Genomic DNA, 25,032 nt, shown 5'->3' with positions numbered 1-25,032 from the left:
TCTCCTGCTAATACACAAAGTGGGGGAGGGAAGGGAAACCGGGAAGACTTCTTGACTTGGATCTTCCTCTCCCCAAATAACTCTGGCTCCTGTCTCCCTGGGCTACGGATGAATATGCAAACACAGCTTTGCAGTGGAGTAGGAGCTAGAGAACTGGCTAGCCACTCTTTGTGACCTTGGATAAGTCACTTACCCTCTCTGGTCTTCCCTTTCCCCATCAGCAAAAATCATAAGGCTTACCCGAGTTGTCAGAAATCGCTTCTGGCTGAAGAAGCCAGCCACCCTGGGCAGACTGTGCATTCAGTGGTTCCAGAGCCTGGGCACCAGTCGGCTACACTGTCCCTGGGGCCCAGAAGCGCCAGGACTGCTCTTCACTTCCCTAGCAGAGTGTGGGGGAGAACGCGGAGCAATCAACACCTGCCCCTAAACAGAGCTGGACTGTTTCCCAATAGTGACCTTCAGAAACGGGGCTGCACCCTAGATGCCCACCCAGCAGCTGTCCCCAGGCAGGCCTCCCCCTGTCCTGGCCGCTCGCCATTGGCCCAGCTCCCAGCAGAGCCGCAAGGCGCGGCTCGAGGAGTCTAGCCTCGGACGAACGGCCCCCCAGTAAGGGAATGGACGAAATGGAGCCGCAGCCCCAACCACCTGAGGGCAAGGGGCAGAGCGCGCGACCAAACCGGAGCAGGATCGACAGCGGGACAGAGCGTCCCGCAGTGAGTGCAGGGAGCGCGGGGTAGCAAACCTCAGGAACCTTCCATGAGCCCCGAGGGGGCGCGGCCCGGGAGCTCGGAGGGGATACCTGCGGACTCTGTAACCTCTGTCCGGCCGCCGCCTGGCCAGCCGCCCGTCCGGCACAACGCGACCCGTGCAGCCGGCGCACCCGCGCACCCCCGCACACCCCTGGCACCCCCGCGCTCCCCGCGGCCACGGGAGGGGCCGGCGCCGCAGCCGCCTCCGAGCTAGCTCCCAGGGCCCCGCCCGCCCCCTGCCTGCCCCGCCCCGGTCCCGGCCCCGGCGGGCGCCCCCCGCGGCGCTGCCCCGCCCCCGCCGTCCCGCGCTGCCCCGGGCCCCGGCCCGCCGCCCGGCTGCCGGCCCACCTGGCTCAGCGCCGCCCTCGGAGCCCGCGCACCCGCGCTCACCAGCGCACCCCGCGCACCCCGCGGCCGCAGGAGGGCCCAGCGCCGCCGCCCGCGAGCTCCCTGGGCCCGGCCCGCTCCGGCGCCCGCGCTCTCGGGGCGGACTCCTGGCCCTCCGAGATCTCCCGCCCGGCGATGGCCCCGCTCGGATATTTCATATTCCTCTACGGCCTGAAGCAAGCCCTGGGCAACTACCCGATCTGGTGGTGAGTGAGCCTTCCTCACGTTCTCCCCAGGCTGTGCGCGTCCCCCAGTCACCGTCCCCTCGGGCAGGGCCCCGCGGTGGCCCGGAGCCCACGCTCTGCCCTGCCCTCCTGTTCCGCGGGTGGTTTGTTTTCCTTGGCGGCCACTTTCGACCTGTTCGGGCCGGGGCTGGGACGCGGGTGGCGGAGTTTCCGGGGACATTGATCTCTCGGGCAGAGAGGAGCTCCCGGCGTCGGACGGGGCGAGCAGTGAGCTGCGAGAGGCAGAAACTGGATCCACACGGGTGGCACGAACGCTTGGGCAGCCCGAGGTCAAGAGAAGCCAGGAGGGCGAGCTGGGAGAGGGAGATCCGCCGGAGACTTTCCTTAGGACATGTGTTACACACCACACACGCACACACACACCTTAAAGCAAAGTCAGTGAGACAAGACCGAACAGCTCGAAGCAGCGTAGTTACGTAAAGACTGCGGGGACCCGGCCGGGAGTGGCGGGCGCACCGGGGCCAGCACCTGGCCCTGCTGCCTCTTCCTGCCGCGGTCCCGACCGAGATGGTAAGAGGGGGCTTCGGGAGAGGTAAAGAGGGAGAAAGCATCGAGTTTGAGGGCCCCTTAATGACAGGCTCCGCGAACCCACATCGGAGACGTCTTGCACTCCAGACAAGACACATTCCAGTGAAACCCTCCTAAACCTGGTGATGGAAGTGCAGATGAACCTAGAGAAGGTCCTGAAGGTCTACCGCACAAATCCCAAGGGGAGGAGGGATGCTACTTCGGTAGAGCCCCCACAGGCAAGGGTCGCTCCAGCTCCCCAGGGGAGAGGGCAGGGGCGCTCTGAGATGCCCAAGATTTGACGAACACAGCTGGGGGAAATACGGGAGCCGAGGGGCCTGAACGCGCCGCTGGAGGAGACCGAGATCAGAGACAAACCTTCACATACACATGCGCGCGCGCGCGCGCGCGCACACACACACACACACACACACGCACACACACACACACCAGGAACTCTCTCCGACGGCTTGCCTGGAATTATAATAATTATGCCGAGGGGAAGTTGGGGCGGGGGGAGACTGAGTGAGCCGAAGAACATCTAATCCGATAATAATTTTTCTCTTCGAGATTGTTCAGGAGCGGGGGCGCCCTAGGTGTGGGGCGCGGGTCCAGGCGCAGCCTGGCGGGACGGGGCGGGGCTCAAGAAGGAGGCACCGGCGGGTCCCAGGGCTCGGGAGAGGTGGCGGGGCGGCGGGGACGTGCTGCGGAGACCCCAGCGCGTCCCGCACCCGCGCGGCACCTGCAGCTCCTGACTGCAGCGGGCGTGCCCACGAACGCGGGGACACTGACTCCGGGGGAACCAGGGGAGCGCGTCGGAGAGAGCCCTCGGCGGCCTGCTCCCGCGGGGGCCTCTAATTAGAACCCGCCGCCGCTGCATTCCTGGGCGCTAGAGGAAGCGCCTTCGCCCCCGCGCTTCTTCCATAAAGAAGGGCCCTGTCACCAGTCTCTGGCCACCCAACGCCGTTGAATCTCTGTCCTCTCGGCCCTGAGCGTCCCTGGCCTTGCTCCCCTCAACACACCTATGCTAGCCTTTGCGCAGGGGCCAGACGTGTTCCATCCGAAAGATCCTGGGGCCTGCTCGGTGCTTCCGGCACGCTCCAGGTGAGTGGGGAGGGGCGTCCTGTCCCCACCCCTCCCTTTCAATGACCCACCCAATCAAGAGTCTAGAGCAACTCTAACCCCGAAGGGAAGAGGGTGCCACGGAGCCGCCCCGCCCCGCTTTGCTCGCTTGTTTCTTGAGAAGAAGCATCTTTGGTGGCCACAACCCCAGGGCTCGCTGAGGACCAGCACTTTTCTCTCTTCCTTCCCTTTGCCCCCAGGCCATCTGGACACAGCAAGGATGTGGTCTCTCCACGGTGCACATGAGCATAATGAAAAGGAGGGCTCACAAAGAAAGAAATGGCGTTTAACAGCAGCAGGAAGGCTCTCTGTCTTCATATCCAACCTGATGGAGTTTCCCACAGGTGGCTCCTTCTTTTTTCTTGCCAACCCCCTGTCCTGCTCCCCCACCCCTCAGTGAGGCCTTGGAGTGTGGGGGGGAGACCCTCTCTTTATAACTTCTCACCTTCACACTCAGCCTCCCTAACTGGTATTCTGTTTCACCTTCCCTCCCCAAAATGAAGTCCCTGCTCTCATCACTTCCCCCCACCCCACCCCCAACTCCTTGCATATGAAAGTGAAAGTGACAGGGACTTCCTCACCTGGAGAAACAAGGAAACAGCCCAAATTGGGAGTAATTAGGCTTTGAAGTTGGTGTAGTCTTGGTGGGAGGGTGGAAGGAGAGGAGGCGGTGGTGCCGCATCCTGTGGGGATTTAAAGAGCCAGCCGCCTCCCCAAGACCATCTTGGAAGTGTCCTTCACCCTAGATGTTCAAGGTCCAGAGACAGGTCCCAGCAGAGGCACAGACAGAGAGCCCTAAGACCAGAACGTTGGAAGTTGCAGAGACCTCCAAGAACGTGTGTTCTGGTCTCGTCGTATGACAGAGAAGGGACCTGGGAGGTGGCAGAACACAGGCCTAGGCACCTGATCCCAGAGGCCAGCCACCAGCATCCCATGGGGCCATGTACTGCAGACCTACGAGGACTCGCTAGCCCCTTCCCCCACACTGCCCTGATCCAGACTGAATTCTTGTTTAATTAGAATTGATCAGAAAGATCTATGTGAACACAGCACAGGCATCATGGTCCAGGGGAACACACGGAAACCTTGCAGAGCTATGCTCAGTACACAGCTGGTGATGTGCTGCCGGCACCTGCCTCCCACTTCGTGTGTCTGGGCTGATGGCGTCTTGTGATCCCCTCCCCTCCCCTGGGGCTGACCCTGGAGGTCAGCCTGTTTTCTCCCCTGCCCCCTCCCCACAAAGCTAGGCCTCTCCATCTCCTGCACCAGACTGCAGTGCCCCATCTCCCCACCTTCTGCGTCTATTCTCAGCTCCCTTCCACCCTCCCCTCTAACCCTCCTGGAGTTCCGGCTGCAGTGTCTTTACCTGCACAGAGAGCCTGGCCCTCCTTTTCCTGTCGGTTCCCCTTTCCTGCCACCCAGCACCCCACCAGTCTCTGCTGTACCTAGATCTCCCCAGCTCTGAATGGTACCTGGAGTGGATGTCACCCCAGCCGACCCCGGAAACTCCCTGGGAGGCCACGTCGGGTCTTCTCTCAGCCAGCTCAGCAGCCTGAGACAGACTCCCAGTGCAGTGCTCTCGGTTCTCCCCAGTTTCACTGCTTCTCTGCCCTCCTCCCCAGCCCACCGCACCCCACACCCTGCTCTGAGCCTGTATCCAGACCCTGAGGAATGCCAGCTTGGCCATCACCCCTCCACACACTCTAGAACTTTCTCTCTGCACAACCTTCCCTGGTGCTGGCTCTACTGGTTCTTCACACACAGGGGTCTTCTCCGCCCCAGGTGGAATAGAGGCTTCCCCACTGTGGACCCTGATATCTGTGAGGCAAAGGTGCATCTGTAATTCAGGGAGAATGAAAGAGAGCTCTAAAGGCTCTCTGCAGGACCCACAGCCTCAAAGGGTGTATGGGGGGAGCATGAGGGGGAGGAGGAGGAAGGGAGAGATGAGCAGTCACCCAGAGGAAGAGGTTGCTTGTGTCAGACGACACGGGATCTGGGAGGGCTGAGCCAGGCTCTGAGGCTTCTCAACCGGGAAGGGCCGAAGCAAGCCAGACTCCCTGAGCTGGCGTTCCCTGGTGAGCCTGCCCCGCTGCGGGTGCCTCCCAGGGCAGCCCTGTCCCTCCTGCCAATCCTTCCTTCTCACTTCTCCCTGTTTGTCCCTCTGTGTGTGCGCGCCTCTCCACCTATCTGTCTCTGTCTCTCTGTCTCTCTGTGTGTCTGTCTGTCCTCGTCCCTCTCTGTCTGTCTATATTTGTCCCTCTGAATCTCTGTGTCTGTCCCTCTCTCTCTCTCTGCCTCTCCCTGCAGCCCTGAGGCTGGTGATGGTACCAGCTAGCCTATGAAACTAAAGAAATCCAGATGCCAGTTCGACACCCTTGGTGTTGTAGGATCTCAGGGTACTAGGAACGATGCTCCTCCACAGAACCACCAGTGGACATCCTTTTATTGAAGAGCAATGTTAGAAATGACCATAGGTAAAATATGTATGACCAGAAATCTTGTTTTATATCACCAAGTTGAATATGCATCATCTTGATCCCTTGAAAGCTCATCATGGTACTCAGTCCTTCCAGAATGCAAAAGCATCACCCACCTCTCACATCCAACTTGATATGACTTGGCCACCTACACACTCGGGACTCTGTCTGGGACTCAGATTGGGGCAGCTTCTCCCACGCTAGCTAACCCTGCATTTCACTGGGCTTCTTGTCATCTTTTTAAATGATTCTGTTTTATTTGCACAAATCTCCTAGAATTCTTTGTGACAGCGAAGGGGGTGAGTAAATACAATCAAGGAGGAATACAGTCTGGAGAGGCTAGAAAATCACACTTTTCATGGTGGGTCTCACTTACAAATATCCAGCCTGTAAGGATGGAAGTTGCCTTGTTCCAGAGGGGCTGTCCACCATCGTGCAGGCCAGGACAAGGAAGGCAGGGTTTGGGTAAATCTCCTGTCCCTGAAATTATAAGTTATATTCAAACTGTAATCCACAGACCAGAGCCCACCATGGATGGTTGTTCATGAAGAAATAAGAACAGAAGTTGAAAATAGGTGTTCAGGAAGAATCATGGCGGTTTTAAAAATGTATTATGTATTATTTTAGCAGACTTTTAATGTAATTTATAATAATGGATTAGGAATTTTAAAAACCCCAAACCCAAGTTCTGTAGCTAGTTTGAGAAACTGAAGCCCCTACAACGGCCGCTTCTGCCATGCCCAAGTCAAGGGTCATTCCCCTTGAGGCTCCATCACCTAGCACTTGTCATTTGCATTTTTGAGCCAAGTCTTAGAGTTTGTATTTACCCCTTTCAAATGCAATTGAAGGACTGGAGCCTCCTGTGGTTGAGAAGTGTTGGGGGGACACCCCACTGAAGTTTGGTGTGTGAGAAATTGTTGGGCAAGGAGGACTGGACTTCTGTGTGGCTCTAGCAAATCCTGGGAGCAGAGGCTATAGGTAGCCAGAAGGCAGATTTTGGTTCAGTATAGGAAAGGCTTCCTCGATCTGAGAGTGGTGGTAGTGAGGTGCCCATCCATGGAAGGGTAGAAGCAGAGGCTGAGGAAGGAATAGCCTGCCTTGGTGGGGAGGTGGGGGCGGGGGGCATCCCACAGACACTACAGCGGCTGAGAATCCAGGGTTTATGAGACCCAACTCCTCCCCCACCCCCTCCCAGCTCAGCACAGCACTCATAGACCTCCTGGTAAGTTCCCTAAACTCCCCTAGGCACAGCGGGGATAGTTCACAGTTACACAGTGACCAATGAACCCATCCTGGCATGCCTTTGCCCCCCACATCCCAACAGCATGCCCTCCCCTCCTAGTACCCCTGCATCCTATCACACTTCCAGCCTTGCTCAGCTGACCCCAGATCTGACCATGACTCCTCACTCCTCACCAGACTGGGCTGGATGCTGTAGGGTAACATGAAGAGGTGGACAATAAGGCCCTGACTCCGGCCAGGCTGCCTGATCCCTGTGAAACCTGTCCCCCGCCACCTTTGTGGAACTGTCATAAGAATGGCACCTATATCACCAGGCTGTGAGATCCTACAGGGTATATGTTATCCTTCCCCCCACCTTGGCCCTTCACCCCTGTAGCTGTTAGAAAAGACTTTGTTGAACAAGTAAATGAAGGAATAAATGGGTGGAATATTTCCTATGAAAAACAGAAACTGTATTGGGTAGCCTGTGCTTGGGGGCATGAAAACATAGCTGACTGTTTTTACAGCCCCCTCGACTGAACCCCTGGCTCTAGGGCTGGGTCCCCCCCATGTACCAGACCAGCTCTGCCTCGGTCTCCCTCCCAGTCTCTCCAGGTGACACCCTGGAGGTGTCTCACACTTTGGTGCTTCCACATTCCTTCCCCGACGAAACGTGCCGCTGCCGCCCAGGGAAGCGGGCAAATGCATGGCCGCGGGCACGGGAGCCTCTGCCCGCCTGCTGGGACTTGCGCAAAGTATGTGTCAGTAATCCCGGCTCGGCCCGGTGGGGCAGGAGAGGGTGCTGGGAGGGCTGCAGGCAGGGCCACGCAGCCCAGAAGCTGGGAAGAGGTGGCCCCCGACACCAGGGATCCAGGCCTTGGGATGCCCCTCCTCATGGCCCCTCCCATTGCCAAAAGTGCTCCAGCTGCTGGGGAGGGGTCTTCCAGGCGAGAGAGAGAGAGCAAGGAGGCGTGTGGGCCCTTCTTGGAGATGTCATAGTGGGTAGGAAGAGAAGGCAAAATCTAGAACACCTGGGGCAGATGAGCACCCTTGGGGGAGTCTGAGTCCTACGAGCCTCCTGAACAGCTCCATCCAGAAAGGACAGAGCCTACCCATCAAACTGGGTAGCCATCAACCCACAAGGCAACCAACCTGTACTCAAGGCCTCCAGGCTGAGGATAGGAACCTGGTCCAGCCGTGGAGAGGCCCTGACCTTAGAAGACAGCAATTTAAAATGGGACAGGCACTCTGGAATCCTCATGTGTTTCGAGGAAAGTCTATGGGACCAACCACAATGCTCCTCCACAGAGGCCCTATAGGCAGAGTGGGCAACAGGGGGCCCCAGATGAGGAATGAGCAGAGATCTGTGCCCTCGAAGGACAAGGGAAAGTGTGGCCATGCTCTCTGGGGGTGGCCCCTTGTGGCCCACATGTGGGAGGTTGGGCAGGCGGAGTGGCAAGCTTCAGCGGGGTACAGAGAAGGCAGCTAGGAGCTCTGAGAGCCCAGAGCACTTCCTGGAGAGGTGACCCTGGATGATGTATGGATAGAATGTGGGTCACCCATCCCCCAAGGTGTGGATGAATCCGCCGTGCCTATGACTCACTTCCCCTCCAGGAGCCTCTGATAGAATGTGGCCCACCACCTCCTTGGACAGATGGAGAAACTGAGGCCCAGGAGAGAAGGGCAAGAACAGTTAATTCAGTGAATACCAGGAGGTGGTGATCACATCCTTTCCCCTAGACCTGGCCGAGCCCTCCTCCCCGCAGAGCCCTTCTCTCTTTGAGAATTGCTGTGAGGTCCCAGCCTCAGCAGGCAGCCGTAGGCAAGGGCAGAGTTGTGCCCACAGTGCACAGGTACCCTGTGTTTGCTGATCTTGCAAAAAGAAATCAGACCAGAGCTCAAGAGACCTAAGAGCCTGTGACTCCATTCTGATCTGTCAGATAACAGCGCACAAGCATTTAGGCACTCTGATTGAGGCTCCACCCCCAAAGGACCCAGGCAGGGACGGGGGCAGAGGGGGTCTGCGCCAGGTCCTGCCTTTGCCGCCAGCCTCTGTCCGTGAGAAGTGGCTTCTGTCCTCGGGTTTCACCACACATTTACAGTAAACTCTGCTTGAGTGAAGGCCATCAGCCCCGGGGAGCACAGTTGGCCCAGACTGGGTCCTGAGTGGCCTCCTTCCCCTGCGTGTCACAGCCAGCGCCTCTCCTCTATCTTGAGTAAGACCGTCTGGCAAGGCGCCTGGCCTTTCAACAGTGCAACTGTGCAGTCCTCAACAGGAGCGAACAGGGGCAGAGAGAGAAAAATCATTAGTGCTTTTGGGTGGCAGGCATGACTCACGTGGCCCCAGCCATAGGCTGGAATTGGAGTCTAGGGGCCACTTTGCAAACTGCACAAGTGTGTGCTCTGGGTTGAAAATGATGCCCTCACCCCCAAACAAATTATTACTAAAAATTAACCAAACATAGCATTCACAAAACCCTGGAAAACAAACAAGCTCTTCATCTTACCAACTTAATACAGGCATTTCCTCACTTTAGATTCTTCTCATTTTGCTTACACATTTTCCATGATCATAATAACAGTGTGCAGAGAAGACTATGTTCTGTTTTTTAAGGCTTACCATCTTCCACTAAACATTTTGCATCTGTGGGACCTTCTCAGCGATGGTACTAGCAGCTACTCAGGCTTGTGGTGTGGGCGTGCTTTAATCTCCTTGCCTGACCATTGCCCCCTTCTGCTGTATGGATGGCTCTGCCAGCAGAATCTCTCCAGAACCTAGGGTGAAGGCTCAGGGCTCAGAGAGGGATCTCCCCATAGCTGCGGGGAAAGGATGCATTCAGTTTGGGACAGTCTGATTTTGAGGGGCCTTTGGGACAGCAGATGTGACATCCAGCTGGGCATTTAAGATTCTAGCTCCCAGCCAGGGGGTGGCTGGTAGTGGGGATGCAGGCACTTCCTGGGTTGCCATGCGGCACTTCAGGGTTGGCAGTAGGAAGGGAAATGGAACAGATTCCTCATCGGGTGAATCATGGTGGCCAGGTGCAGGGTGAAGGAAGTGGGTGCAGTGAGGGCAGGGCCCTGGTGGTTCCCAGGAGAAGGGTGGCACACCCCCTCCCGCCTGGCTTTCCCTGAGGCCTCAGGACACAGTTTTTGTCCATCAGGGCAGGGCTGATGAGATCTGAAGTCATCATTGGCTAGAACATCCTGCGCTGGCAATGGCCATGAGGAGGAAGAGATCGTGAGACAAGGTCAGGCCCTCACAATGACCTAGACATATGGGCCAGAGCATAAATGAGGAGTGACTGGTTATGGGGTTCCCACACTCAGGGCTCACCTGATACCACCTCCTGTGAGTGGCCCTGAGTCAGGCCCCACCATCTCCATCTGGACCTCAGTTTGCACACCCGAAAAGCATGTGAGAGGCTGAGGGGGAGACTGAAAAATTAACCTGAAGCCCCAGACACCCAGGTAAAAACTCAGAGTGGGTTCCTGGGAGATTAATGAGACCTCATCCATCCTTGTGACCCCTCAGAGAGCCTCTCTCAGCAAGACCCTGAGTATGCCTCCTCGGGGTTTGGAAAATTCTGTAAGAGATAGGAATACCAGACCACCTGACCTGCCTCTTAAGAAATCTGTATGCAGGTTGGAAGCAACAGTTAGAACTGGACATGGAACAACAGACTGGTTCCAAATAGGAAAAGGAGTACATCAAGGCTGTATATTGTCACCCTGCTTACTTAACTCATATGCAGAGTACATCATGAGAAACGCTGGGCTAGGTGAAGCACAAGCTGGAATCAAGATTGCCGGGAGAAATATCAATAACATCAGATATGCAGATGACACCACCCTTATGGCAGAAAGTAAAGAAGAAATAAAGAGCCTCTTGATGAGAGTGAAAGAGGAGAGTGAAAAAGTTGGCTTAAAGCTCAACGTTAAGAAAACTAAGATCGTGGCATCTGGTCCCATCACTTCATGACAAATAGATACAGAAACAGTGGAAACAGTGGCTGACTTTATTTTTTGGGGCTCCAAAATCACTGCAAATGCTGACTGCAACCATGAAATAAAAAGACACTTACTTCTTGGAAGAAAAGTTATGACCAACCTAGACAGGATATTAAAAAGCAGAGACATTACTTTGCCAACAAAGGTCCATCTAGTCAAGGCTGTGGTTTTCCCAGTAGTCATGTATGGATGTGAGAGTTGGACTATAAAGAAAGCTGAGCACTAAAGAATTGATGCTTTTGAACTGTGGTGTTGGAGAAGACTCTTGAGAGTCCCTTGGACTGCAAGGAGATCCAACCAGTTCATCCTAAAGGAAATCAGTCCTGAGTGTTCGTTGGAAGGACTGATGTTGAAGCTGAAACTCCAATATTTTGGCCACCTGATGGGAAGAGCTGACTCATTTGAAAAGACACTGATGCTGGGAAAGATTGAGGGCAGGAGGAGAAGGGATGACAGAGGATGAGATGGTTGGATGGCATCACCGACTCAATGGACATGAGTTTGACTAAAATCCAGGAATTGGCAATGGACAGGGAGGCCTGGTGTGCTGCAGTCCATGGGGTCACAAAGAGTTGGACACGACTGAGCAGCTGAACTGAACTGAACTGCCCTGGGTTTGGAAATGGAAAGTCAGTGCCCTGCCTCAACATCATCCTTCCCACCACAACACTTCTGGAATGTTCACCGTTGTTGCTTCCTTCTTCTGTCACCACCTGGCTCTTTTTAGGATCCTCACCACCCCCAGATGAGAGTTGGGGTTTGGCTCCTGGTGATCTCACTTAATGCTGGCTCTGAGATACTAGGCTGGAGAGAAGCAAGTGGCCAGCCCCATGGAGACAGATGGGGCTCTGGGGGGAGGGGATACAGTGGCCCCACTCCTGAGCCTGGCTGAGCGTGCTCTCTCCTGCCACTATAATGGAATTCATGTTCTCAGAGAGCAGCACCAGAAGTTGCTGGAAGCCTTGGGATTTAGAAACAGAAATCAAAGGAAACCTTGATTGCCAGACCAAAGGGTTTGGACTTGAAGCTTCAAGAGGCTCCCTGGACTCAAAGTCCCGGGACTCAAAGTTAGGCTCACCTTCAGTGATCCCAGAATCAGTGGTTTCCAAACGCGGGCAAGAAACAGAAGCCCCTGCAGGGCCTGTCAGAGCAGGGCGCTGGCCCCGAGGTTCTGACTCAGCAGGCCTGGGGCAGCACCATCGGGGAACTTGCGCTTCTGACAGGTTCTGTGGCGCACGTGCTGCCAGCCCAGGGCCACCCTGAGTGTGCCCACCTCTCCCTCCAGCCATCTGGTGTTGTGGCTGGGAAACCCAGGTGCAAAGGCCACAGCAACAGGCAGAGGGGACCAGCCGGGGGGCAGATGGGAGCCACCGTACACATTGCCCCTCAATGACAGTTCTGTGCTAGAAACAGTGTCACATCAAACGCAGGAGCCCCACGGTGTCCTCTGTCTTTGGGTTCAGTGGTTTCTGTGTGGGGCTGTTCTTGAACATGACATTTACCTTACTCTCTGTCATAAACTGCATGTTCATGTTCCCCCAGATTTATACATTGATCCCCCAACCCCCCAGTGTGATGGTATTAGGAGGTGGGACCTCTGGGAGGTAATTGGGGTTAGATGAGGTCATGAAGGTGGAGTCCCGTGATGGGAATAGTTTCCTTAAAAGAAGAAGATATTAGAGTTCTCTGTCTGCCATATGAGGGCACAGCAAGAAGCTGGCCATCTGTGAACCAGGAACCCTTCGCCAGAACCCCACCATGTCCACACCCTCATCTCAAGACTGTGAGAAATGAATGTTTGTTGTTTCAGCCACCCAGTCTATGCTCTTTGTTGTGGTGGCCCACGCTCACCAAGATAGCTGTTCATAAATGTTATCTTGCATGACTGGTATTTAATATGTTTTAAGGGCGTAATAACATACTGGAAAGGGGAAGCCAACATGCCAAAACCCCATCCTGCCAAGTTAACGTAATGATGTTGGTCAGGTGTCTTGCTCTATCCCCAGCTTCTTGGTCCAGGAGATTCCCTGGGGTCCCACCTACCAGGTTGTATCATTTGGAAAGAGTCATATAGCAGCCAGGGCCAGGCGCAGGACCACACAGGTGATGCTGGTGGGGCAGGTGGGCCAGATAAGCAGCTCGACTTATGCAGGAAGAAAAGATTCCAGGGGCTTGAAAAGAAGAAGTAACCAGCCTCCGAGAGAGTGGTAGTGGGTCCCTGAGGAGGGGTGCTGTTGGGGACAGAGGTGGAGGAAGGGGAGAGCTGTCTAAAGGTTGTGGTGACCAGCCCTTGAAGGCGGCAGTGGCTTGAACCTGGAGGAGCCGCCTCCTGGCCTGAGCAGCTTTGAGGGCAAGAGAAAAGAGCCAGCATGCAGAGGAGAGAGATGGGGAATATTTAGTCTTTACTGAGTAACAACCGACCAGAGTTATGGCTTTAAACAGCACCTGTGCACTAGTTCACAGCTCTACAGGCCAGAGATCTTGGTGGTTTGCCTGGGTTTCCTGCTTATGATGTCTAGAGGCCAAAATCAAAGTGTTGGCCAATCTGGCAACAAATGTGCTCCCAAGCTCACCCAGCTGTCAAATTCTGGTCCTTGCGGTCTCCATGTTCTTACAGCTGTCTGCCACGGTGGTTCTCAGCTCCTCGAGGCTACTTTATGGTCTCAGAACGCAGCACCTTCATCTCAGAGCCAGCAACAGCTTCAGACGCTGTTGATGTCTCTGACTTCTGCTGCTAGGTGAAGACTCTGCTTTGAAAGCATACTTGTGGTTAGAGTAACCCAGATTGGTGGCCCTGATATGTCTGCTTTCCACTGCATGTCCTGCAGATATAGCAAGTGTAATCTGTCTGTATTCACAGTCCCAGACAGGAAGGTGGGCACTCTGGAGGCCTTGTGAGAACCTGGACTTGGTGGCCAGGAGAGCAGGAGAGCAACCACCTCCTTCAGGGTGTGCACAGCTGCTCTCTGTCATCAGATCTCATATGTGTGTGCTAAGTGGCTTCATTCATGTCCAACTCTTTGTGACCCTATGGACCATAGCCCACCAGGTTCCTCTATCCAGGGGATTCTTCAGGCAAGGATACTGGAGTGGGTTGCCATGCCCTCCTCCAGGGGATCTTCCTGACCCAGGGATTGAAACCCGAGTCTTTTATGTCTTCTGAGTTTGCAGACAGGGTCTTTACCACTAACACCACCTGGAAAGCTCAAACCACATGTCCCTTCCCAAATGCTCCTGAGTCATCTCCCTCTGGGTGCCAGTCCCCTGGGACAAGAAAATGACATCTTTATTTGTACCCACCACTAACTGCAGTTGAACCCACCTTCAGTTATGAATGGAGATGACAAACTGCCATAGCCTTTGTGGTTTTCTGCTATCGCCAGGGGAAAGCAGATACTTTCATCTCAGAAGATGATGGCAGTTGGTGCAGGTTACAAAATGTCACTGAGCCCTCAGCCCACTATGTAGGCTCAATAAAGAAACTCATGGTCCTGAATCACAAGCTTGTTCCCTGTTGTTGTAACCCGATGTCAGTCTGCTTGTTTAGTTGTAACTGTTTCTTTCTCCTCCCTTGGGTCTGGGATGATGACTTGACTATAGAGCAGAGAGTTTCTACAGGCCAAACCTGCTTCCCCTAGTGCTCACATCTCACACAATCGGTTTGTCTATCAGGATGGAGACCTTGCTAGCACACAGCCCAACACAGGCTGACTTCGGCAGTCTCTCCAGGGACATGCTTCTCTACTCCCGGATCTGACTCAGGAGTCCAGGCTGCATTGGTGTTACTGCGTTTTATGTGCTCTGAGCACTTGGGGAGCACAGAACACCAAGGTGGTGGCGCCCTGTAGTTGCAGCACTTTTCAGTTTACAGCATCCCTCTCCCACTAAGCTGTCTCTAGTTCCTGGAGAGACCGTTAAACAGGACAGTTCCTGGTTGTTCCTGGGGTCTGGGGCCCAGAGTCCTGGTGGACGCTGCTCCCCACCAACCTGTCCAGCCCCCAGCCCCAGGTCAATGTACCTTCCACCTCCTCCTGGAAGATCATGGGAGGAAGGAGTTACAAATCTTCATCTTCCAAGTATTAATTGACTGAGGGTACCTACCTCCTCCTCGGATTAGAAATCTGAATCTTGGGAATGTTGAGAAGATAGCACATGTCCAGTTTGGAGTTTTTTTCCAGCTTTATGGAGGTATAGAAGGCAATGGCAACCCACTCCAGTACTCTTGCTTGGAAAATCCCATGGGCAGAGGAGCCTGGTGGGCTGTAGTCCATGGGGTCGCAAAGAGTCGGACACAAATGAGCGACTTCACTTTCACTTTTCACTTTCATGCATTGGAGAAGGAAATGGCAGCCCACTCCAGTGTTCTTGCCTGGAGAATCCCAGGGACGGCAGAGCCTGGTGGGCTGCCATCTATGGGGTTGCACAGAGTCGGACACGACTGAAGTGACTTAGCAGCAGTAGCAGTTGACATATAACATTGTGTAAGGTTATTTGATGTATGTCCATGTAATAATGATGTATATATTGCAAAATGATTACCACAGTAAGGTTAGTGAACACACTTTGGATATTCAGTATAAATGTTTATGAACCAATTTATCCTTGAAGTCTCAACCAAAATTCAGTGACATCAACTGGGCCCCTGTGACCCTTCTCTGCCCCCTTTCTCCCACACACAGACTCCTCCCATGTCTGACAGGATTCCCCCCCCCCCCTCAACTTTCTGCCCTACATGGGCAGGGTCTGCATCACCAGGATCCTCTTTGTTGCCCAGCTCTGGGACAGAGGAACCTTTCTGGAAATAATTCAAGGAACTTAAGGGGCCACCAGGTCTAGCGTGGGTGGAAGAGGGATACAGTTGGGATTGGTGGAGGCCAGAACAGGGGAGTTCTGGGCTGGAAGTTCTCCCTCTGGGCTGGGAGCTGGCTGCCAGGACTCTGGCCTTGCTTGGGGAGTGGGAATACGGGCCCTGACTGGGAGGAGGCCAGGAGAAGGCAGGGTAGGGGCGCTAACTCAGCACCGCGACCTTGGGACGAGGCTGGGGAGAAGCCGTGAACTCGGGAGCCCCTCTGCTTTCCCTGGAACTGAGGTCTGGCAGTGTGAGGAGAGGTGGGGACAGGCCGCGGGGTTCTGGGGATGGGCAGCTCAGCCGCCACCCACAGTGAGCCCTGGCATCTGGCATCTGGCAGGGGGACAAGCACCCTGGGACTGGTGAGGACAGAGAGAGATGGAGTCCGCTTTTTTTTTTCTGTCTGAATTAAGTGGCCCTTTGTTTTTCCACTTGTTCTGAGTCTCCAAGTACATTCAGCCAGTTAAAGAAATCCACTCAGAAATCAATTGAGTAGATTTTCCTTCTGACAGACCATCTTCATCCCTTCTCCAGTTTGAGCCCGGCTGCCAGCAACAGAAGAGAAGGAGAGAACCCCACAGACCTCAGGAGCCAGCCCCCTTCAGAAAGGCTCCAAGACCAGAGCCATGAAGGGCAAACCCTACCATAATGTTCCATCAGGAAGTGTTCAAACATCCAAAAAGATGCAGGACTTGAACAAAGAACACCTAGGTACCCACAATGCACATTTTGCTTGACCCAGTGTATTCCATACCTCACCATCCCTTCTATTCACCCACCTATTCATTGTGTGTGTTTATGTGACCTCAATCCACTCTTTCCCTGAAGACTTTGGCTGGCTCATCATCAACTAGAGTTCGACATTTGTTTGCAAATCACATCCCATGTGGAGTGTCAAAATGTGGAACAGATGGGTGCAAAACATCCTGAATCACAGGGTGGAAGAGCCAGAGCTGATCAGGGCAGCCTCACCTGAAGTGACAGCTCACTCCTGCTTAAAAAATCCCTGGTGCTCCAATGGTTAAAAGTCCAGTTTGCAATGCAGGCTACACCAGTTCAATCCCTGGTCCAGGAGGATTGCACATGCCACAGAGCAGGTAGACCGTTGCCCCGCAGCTACTGAGCCAGCACTCCAGAGCCCATGAGCCACAGCTCAGGAAGCCTGCTCACCCTGGAGCCCATGCTCTGCAGTGAGAGAAGGCACTGCCGTGAGAAATCCACACACTATAACGAGACAGTAGCCCCCACTTGCTGCGAAGAGGGAAAGCCCGCTCAGAGCAATGAAGACCCAGCACAACCAAACATAAGTCCTTTTTTTAAAAAATGGAAGCCCCTTCAGTCCCAGGCAAACAAGACAGTTGGTCCCAGCCCCACCTGACCTGCTGGCCTCTGAGGCACCTCTGGGAGTCCTGGGTGCACTGAGGAACATAGATTGAAAACCACTAGCCTGGCCCCGACAGCACTCTCTCTGGCCTGGCACACCATCGAGGCCTCCAGAACTGGCCACAGCAGCCCAGTCTTTGCCTGAGGCAGAAGGAGCCTGGTGAGTGACCAGCCAGGCTAGCAGAGGTGGACTCCAAGCTATGGAAGCACAGTAGCAGCTGCTGAAGGGCCCTGAGCCAGAGCCTGATTCTTCCCCCACCTAGCTCTCACCCTGTGTTCCACCTGCTGGCTTCACAAGGCCACCTGGCTGTTCAGCCCCCTCCCCATGAGTCCCCCCACTCTTTACAGAGGTTGTCATCCGAAACTTATGCCTCCAGTTCCAAGTTACACCCTGCTTGTGCTGAGTGGAGTCGGAGAATGATGCTGGGCAAAGGTGGGAGGTGAGGGCATTCAGGGTCACTGTGAGAGGTATCACACGGTGGAAACGGATGGCCAACCTGAACCAGGAGCAGCCAGAGCCAGCCACATATGCCGATACAGGCAGAGTGGTCACCGGGGCCAAGACAGGGATGGCTCAGTGGGTGGGAGGGCACAGAAATTGGCTGAAGTCACTTGGGTAGGTGGTGGAGGTGACAATGTTCTGAAGGATACTGAGGTCCGGGGAGTTTCGCCCTCTGATTTATAAGTGGGAAGTGAAGTGAACTGTTAGTTGCTCATTCGTGTCTGAGTCTTTGCGATCCCATGGACTCTAGCTTGCCAGGCTCCTCTGTCCATGGGTCTCCAGGCAAGAATACTAGAGTAGGTTGCCATTCTCTTCTCTGGGGGAATCTTCCCAACCCAGGAATCAAACCCAGGTCTCCTGCATTGCAGGTGGATTCTTTACCACCTAAGCCACCAGGGAAGTGGGAGGTTATCCACAAAAGCTCAGACTGAGAGTGGCAGAGGGCATGCGGGTTAGACACAGTCTACCTCACCTGCTGACCCTCACCAAACCATCCTGGACATCTGAACTCAGCCTGGAGTGGGCAGAGCTGGCCCATCATCTCCACCCTGAAGTCCTCACCCTGCCCACTGGGTGCCCTCAAGAGCAGAGACTGCTGACCCTGGCCTGCATGCCACATCTGAGTCCAAGTGCCAGCTTCCCCCAATCCTCCCATCTGTGCATTCGGCCTATGCTGGTCCATCAGGAAGCTAAACACCTCGGTCAGCACAGAGGTCCGAGAGAGAGAGCGACAGCCCCTGCAGTCTCCACTCAGAGTCGTCTGTGCAGGACAGAGAGGCTCAGATCACAGAATACTTCCTAGAGAGGAGAGACCTCACAGCTGGGTGAAAGAAAGAGGCTGCCCTTTTTGAAAACCTTGGAGTCCCAGACTCTGCGGGGTGGGGAAAGCTGGGGAGGGTCAAGCCTGGCCAGGCACCCAGGATTCAATAGGCTCTGCAGGTAATGAAGAAACAAGTGAGGGAACAAGTCAGCCCCACAGTTGGAATGCCCCTCCAGGAATACAGACTCAGACAGGGCTATGGGGATGTCTGTGATATCCGCTGTGAGATCATGGCTGGGTTTTGGCTCATCAAGGCATGAGGATGCATAGGATGGAGACGGCACCCAGGGAAGGGTGTCAGATATTAGGGCACAGATGTAGGAGGGAACCAGGAGACCAGGAGTCTGGTTTGGAGGCTTCAGGTCTTCCCTAGAAATGGGGGCACTAGAGATGGCCACCCATGAAAAGAAGGCTCAGCTCCACTTGAGGACGTGGATGCATGGTGTCATGGAAATTCCCCGGGGAAAATAGGTTTTAACTCATGAGAGATGTACTTGATCAGGAAGGAAGAACAAGCCGAGGATAGAGGTTGCCCAGAAATGGTGGGCAGAATGGGCACAGGATGACACGATACCAAACTTGGGAAACCCTGTGTTCAAGACTTCAAGGAGTTGCCCTCTCCTCAGCCAGCTAACTGAATATACAACCACATAAGTGCTGCAGTGGGGAGGCGTAGAGGGTGACCCTCACACAGGAGGGCAGGGGGATTGCGGGAGATAAACGGAACTCTGTGTGGCCACAGAGTTCTGTCTCAGCCCCTGTGGGGTCCCTGGGTCCTGGTGCACACAAGGTTTGTTTGAGCCCTCTGAGCATCTCTGGCGGGAATGGGGTTTGATTCTAAACATGAACTCGCCCCTCCTACCATCTTCTGGGGCTTCTCCTTTGCCCTTGGGCGCAGGGTATCTCCTACTCCACATGGGATATTCTCCTTCAAGAATACGCAGAAGAACTATACAAAAAAGGTCTTCACGACCCAAATAATCATGATGGTGTGATTACTCACCTAGAGCCAGACATCCTAGAGTGTGAAGTCAAGTGGGCCTTAGGAAGCATCACTATGAACAAAGCTAGAGGAGGTGATGGAATTCCAGTTGAGCTATTTCAAATCCTAAAAGATGATGCTGTGAAAGTGCTGCACTCAATATGCCAGCAAATTTGGAAAATTCAGCAGTGGCCACAAGACTGGAAAAGGTCCATTTTCATTACAGTCCCAAAGAAAGGCAATGCCAAAGAATGCTCAAACTACCACACAATTGTACTCATTCACACGCTAGTCAAGTAATTCTCAAAAGTCTTCAAGCCAGGCTTCAACAGTATGTGAACTGTGAACTTCCAGATGTTCAAGCTGGTTTTAGAAAAGGCAGAGGAACCAGACATCAAATTGCCAACATCCGCTGGATCATCGAAAAAGCAAGAGAGTTCCAGAAGAACATGTGCTTCTGTTTATTGACTATGCCAAAGACTTTGACGTGTGGATCACCACAAATTGGATAATTCTTAAAGAGAAGGGAATACCAGACAACTTGACCTGCCTCTTAAGAAATCTGTATGCAGGTTAGGAAGCAACAGTTAGAACTGGACATGGAACAACAGACTGGTTCCAAATAGAGAAAGGAGTACGTCAAGGCTGTATTTTGTCACCCTGCTTATTTAACTTATATGCAGAGTACATCATGAGAAACGCTGGGCTGGAAGAAGCACAACCTGGAATCAAGATTGCCGGGAGAAATATCAATAACCTCAGATATGCAGATGACACCACCCTTATGGCAGAAAGCAAAGAAGAACTAAAGAGGCTCTTGATGAAAGTGAAAGAGGAGAGTGGAAAAAGTTGGCTTAAAGCTCAACATTCAGAAACCTAAGATCATGGCATCTGGTCCCGTCACTTCATGGCAAATAGATACAGAAACAGTGGAAACAGTGGCAGACTTTATCTTTTTGGGCTCCAAAATCACTGCAGACAGTGACTACAGCCATGAAATTAAAAGATACTTACTCCTTGGAAGAAAAGCTATGACCAACCTAGACAGCACATTAAAAAGCAGAGACATTGCTTTGCCAACAAAGGTCCATCTAGTCAAGGCTGTGGTTTTCCCAGTAGTCATGTATGGATGTGAGAGTTGGACTATAAAGAAAGCTGAGCACTAAAGAATTGATGCTTTTGAACTGTGGTGTTGGAGAAGACTCTTGAGAGTCCCTTGGACTGCAAGGAGATCCAAACCGTCCACCCTAAAGGAAATCAGCCCTGAATACTCATTGGAAGGACTGATGCTAAAGCTCAAACTCCAATACTTTGGCCACCTGATGGGAAGAGCTGACTCATTTGAAAAGACCCTGATGCTGGAAAAGATTGAAGGCGAGAGGAGAATGGGATGACAGAGGATGAGATGGTTGGATGGCATCACTGACTCAATTGACATGAGTTTGAGTAAACTCCGGGAGCTGGTGATGGACAGGGAGGCCTTGCGTGCTACAGTCCATGGGCTCGCAATGAGTCGGACATGACTGAGCGACTGAACGGAACTGTGGCCACAGAGATGCTTGTGACAAAGTCCCACATTGACTGAGAGATGGGTGAAGACAGGAACTGTGCCCAGAGCCTGGTGTGGCAGGAGCAGGGGGCTGGCAGAGTGTGAGAGGATGGAGGTGGACAGATCTCACAGGACTGTGCGGAATGAGGAAGTGTTCTCTCTGGGTCATCCAATGCAGTGTCTCCAGGTGGTGAAGGGCGTGGGCTGTGTGCCTCGAGGCAAGGCGGCCTCTGGAGATTTTGGAGACAAAGAGGGAAAGATGTTAGGGTCTGATTTGTATTTCCAGAGGGTAGGTTTATTTCTCTGAGAGACGGTGATTCCCGTTTCCTCTCATTCTCACCACAGATGGATGGATCTGGGTTGGACTCAGAGTAGGATTTACTGCAAGCATCATAGTGCAGGTGTGTGGCTTGCTAAGGAGCACAGAAACCTTTGTCCCATGTTCTTAGGGGCGCCTAACCCTCCAGGAGAGAGGAGATGCTGAACAAGAGGAACCTCTGGGGGCCCAGCTGAAATGTTTACAAAGTCACCCACCAAATAAAGGAAAGGGAAACAGACGTTTCCACCTGAATCCCACCAGAGAAACCTACCAGATAAGCAGGGATCATCTTGCCAGGCAGAGGGGTCAGTCTGGGTCTAGGACACATCCCACCAGAAACCCCAGTGGGAGGAGGAGATGGAGCTCTCAGAGGAGGAAGAGAGAGTGCTGAGGTTAAAGGCCAGGTGAACATGGGCAACACCTGTACCACTGTGCCAAGAGAGTGAGCAGATCTCTGGGGGCCAAGTAAGAAAACACAGAGCCACCCCACACCCAGTGGTCCCCCTAGGTCCACAGGGCCTCCCATGCATTGGTCTTCTCCTACCATCCTAAACATTTTCATGACCCTGAGACACCCTGAAGAGCCTTTGTGATATCCGTGGTTGATGGGAAACAGGCTTCAACAGATGGCCCTGAAAAAGAGCAGCGGCCACACAGTCGTTCACATGGAGTTTCCACCCAGGGGTGAAGGACGCATTGAGACACAGGAACCAAGCAGAGCTCTGCCGACAAGTGCCCATCACCCCACTACAAAGACAGATGCTCCCACAGATGGCAGAACCATGGGGTATCCATCAGATTGGGCAGGTATAACAACGTGTCACCGTGGGATTGGGGAAGCTCTTTCCCTCTGCCCTGGAAAGGGCCTGCTGGTTCTTCCTCTGAAATCAAGGGGTAATCAAACCTGTCCACCCTAAAGGAAATCAACCCTGAATATTCATTGGAAGGACTGATGCTGAAGCTGAAGCTCCAATACTTTGACCACCTGATGCAAAGAGTTGACTCATTGGAAAAGACCCTGATGCTGGGAAAGACTGAAGGCAGGAGGAGAAGGGGACAACAGAGGATGAGATGGTTGGATGGCATCATTGACTCAATGGACATGAGTTTGAGCAAACTCCAGGAGATGGTGAAGGACAGGGAAGCCTGACATGCTGCAGTCCATGGGGTTGCAGAGTCGGACACAACTGAGTGACTGAACAACAGTCACAAATAGTAACATGACTGCATTTCAATTAGTTGTGACACATAAACACGGGTGTAACCAACAGCCCCGTCAAACACAGAGCGCTTCCTTCACCCTAGACCCTAGCGGTCCAGTAGGACTTTCCACAGTGACCGAAATGTTCTTATATCTAACCATCCAACATGGTAACCACAGATCATGTATAGCTAGTGTGACTAAGAAACCAAATTTTTCTCTCATTTTTTGTCATTTTGCTTAAATTAAATAGGCACATGTGGTGAGTGGGAACCATTTGGCAAAGTACAGCCTGAGATACATTTTCTCATACCGCCTTTTGGTCAGGCCAGACCTCCCATGAGAATGAGGAAATATCCTGATTTCTGTACCTATCCACAGTGTTGCTGGGCCTTGGTCTCCATCAGCAGAATCGTGGTCACCCACACTGTGTCAGGTGTCGCTTAAGCTCCCTGCCAGGGAGATCTCTGACCTTCGCACCAGCAGGCCACTCCTCTCTATTTCCATGTAGCATTCCACTGCAAGTGTAAACACTGTCTGTTCATCCACGCTTCTATGGATGCATCCTTTGGTGGTTTCCAAGTTTTTCTCTGATGATCACAGCCCTGTGAATATTCTTAAGCTCATCTTATTGTGTGCATATGCTTTGATATCTGTTGAGTAAATAGCCAAAAGCTTGCTGGAATGGTGGGCATGAGTTCAGCAGTGGTTTTCACCTATATGATTTATTTACCCACTGCTGTGCCCCATCTCTATGTGTGTGCGTGCATGCTAAGTCGCTTCAGTCATGTCTGACTCTTGGTGACCCCATGGACTGTAGCCCACCAGGCTGCTCTGTCCATGGGATTCTCCAAGCAAGATTACTGAAGTGGGTTGCCATGCCCTCCTCCAGGGTGCCCCATCTCTAACTCCACTCTAACAGGAGAAAGCAGAGAACCAAAGAGCCTCTTGATGAAGATGAGAGTGAAAAAACTGGCTTCAAATTCAACATTCAAAAAACTAAGATCATGGCATCTGGTCCCATCACTTCATGGCATACAGAAGTGGGGAAAGTGGAAGCAGTGACAGATTTTCCTTTCTTGGGTTCCAAAATCACTGTGGACGGGGACTGCAGCCATGAAATCGAAAGACACTTGCTCCTTGAAAGGAAAGCTATGACAAACCTAGACAGCATGTTAAAGAACAAAAATGTCACCTTTTTGACAACAGTCCATGTAGTCAAAGCTATGGTTTTTCCAGTGGTCATGTACAGATGTGAGAATTGGACCATAAAAAACCTGAGCACTGAAGAATTGATGCCTTCAAATTGTGGTGCTGATGAAGACTCTTTAGAGTCTCTTGGACTGCAAGGAGATCAAACCAGTCGATCCTAAAGGAAATCAACCATAAATATTCATTGGAAAGACTGATGCTAAAGTTCCAATGCTTGGCCCCCAGATGTGAAGAGCTGACTCACTGGAAAAGACCCTGATGCTGGGAAAAATTGAGGGTAGGAGGAGAAGAGGATGGCAGATGATAAGATGGTTAGATAGCATCATTGACTTAATGGACGTGAACTTGAGCAACTCCAGGAGATAGTGAAGGACAGGGGAGCCCAGCATGCTGTAGTCCCTGAGCTGGACTTGACTTAGCTACTGAACAACGACAGCATGCTCTAGAAGTGACTGTCCTCCTGCCGCAGACCCAGCAGCACCTCCTCTCAGCAGCCCCTGTACTGACTCAGCATCACCTGTATGCTTGAGTTCTGTTCTCTGTGTTCCTGAACAGTGTCAGGGTGCTGCTGTCTCCACCCCACTGGGGCCAGGCCCTCTGCAGTTGTGCAGAGAAGCAGGGAAGCCTCCACCACTTCCTTGATTTCTTTTCTGTCAATCCATGTGCACGTCACGATGTTTTGTGCTAAGTCTCAGGTACAGGATAGGGACAGGTTTCCTCCATGGTAGAAGCACTTCTTCCCCTGGAATGCTCAAGTATCCGGAAGGAAAGGGCCTGTGTGCATCCTCCAAAGAAAGCTCACCCTAGGACAGGCCTGACTCCTGCTCCCGGTTCACGGGCCAGAAGGGCACTTCCCCTACTAACCAGGCCTCCTTGTCCTCCTCCCCCAGGTCCCTGGCTGTTGGGCCCCAGTACTCTTCCCTGGGGACACAGCCCATCCTCTGCGCCAGCATCCCAGGCTTAGTACCCAAGCAGCTGCGTTTCTGCCGGAACTACGTGGAGATCATGCCCAGCGTGGCAGAGGGCATCAAAATCAGCATCCAGGAGTGCCAACACCAGTTCCGTGGCCGCCGCTGGAATTGCACCACCATCAACAACAGCCTGGCCATCTTTGGCCCCGTGCTGGACAAAGGTACACGTGGTGCCCGTCATGGCTAGCCAGGCAGAGGTGGCAGCCCAGGGATGTGAATGCGGCAGGGCTCAATCCAGCTCCCCCTCAGTGGGAGTGGGTACAAGCCAGTTTGTTTCTTTCCTGCTTCTGTTTCTCACTTGTGCTCAAGCATAGGAACGGCACTTGCAGTAAGGGGGCCGTGCTCATTACTATAGGGATCTCCCATGTGGGTCCTTTCCAATGCTCACCCACTCTGGAGGGTGCTCCTGGAGTTTGGGAAGGGTATAGGATCACACAGCGATTCCTCCTGCTTCCCCGTTCCCAAAAAACAGTTACACAACTCCACGGGGACAGGATTAACCACTGCAGTTTTCCTGAAGGAGCCAGG

The 25,032-nt window shown here is 53.4% G+C and overlaps 1 protein-coding gene across 1 annotated transcript in view; it reads left to right on the top strand.

Annotated features, from left to right (window-relative positions):
* Positions 1-1,271: 1,271 nt before the first annotated feature.
* Positions 1,272-25,032, top strand: part of WNT3A (Wnt family member 3A) — a 65,260-nt gene continuing 41,499 nt past the window's right edge. The window contains exons 1-2 of the mRNA XM_065917304.1: positions 1,272-1,342; positions 24,424-24,665. Coding sequence (XP_065773376.1) covers positions 1,272-1,342; positions 24,424-24,665 — 313 coding nt within the window. The remainder of the gene's footprint in view (positions 1,343-24,423; positions 24,666-25,032) is intronic.

This window comes from Muntiacus reevesi, chromosome 1, assembly GCF_963930625.1.
Source record: "Muntiacus reevesi chromosome 1, mMunRee1.1, whole genome shotgun sequence".
NCBI lineage: Eukaryota > Metazoa > Chordata > Mammalia > Artiodactyla > Cervidae > Muntiacus > Muntiacus reevesi.
The sequence above is the reverse complement of the archived record's forward strand: the minus strand, read 5'-3'. Positions and strand labels throughout refer to the sequence as shown.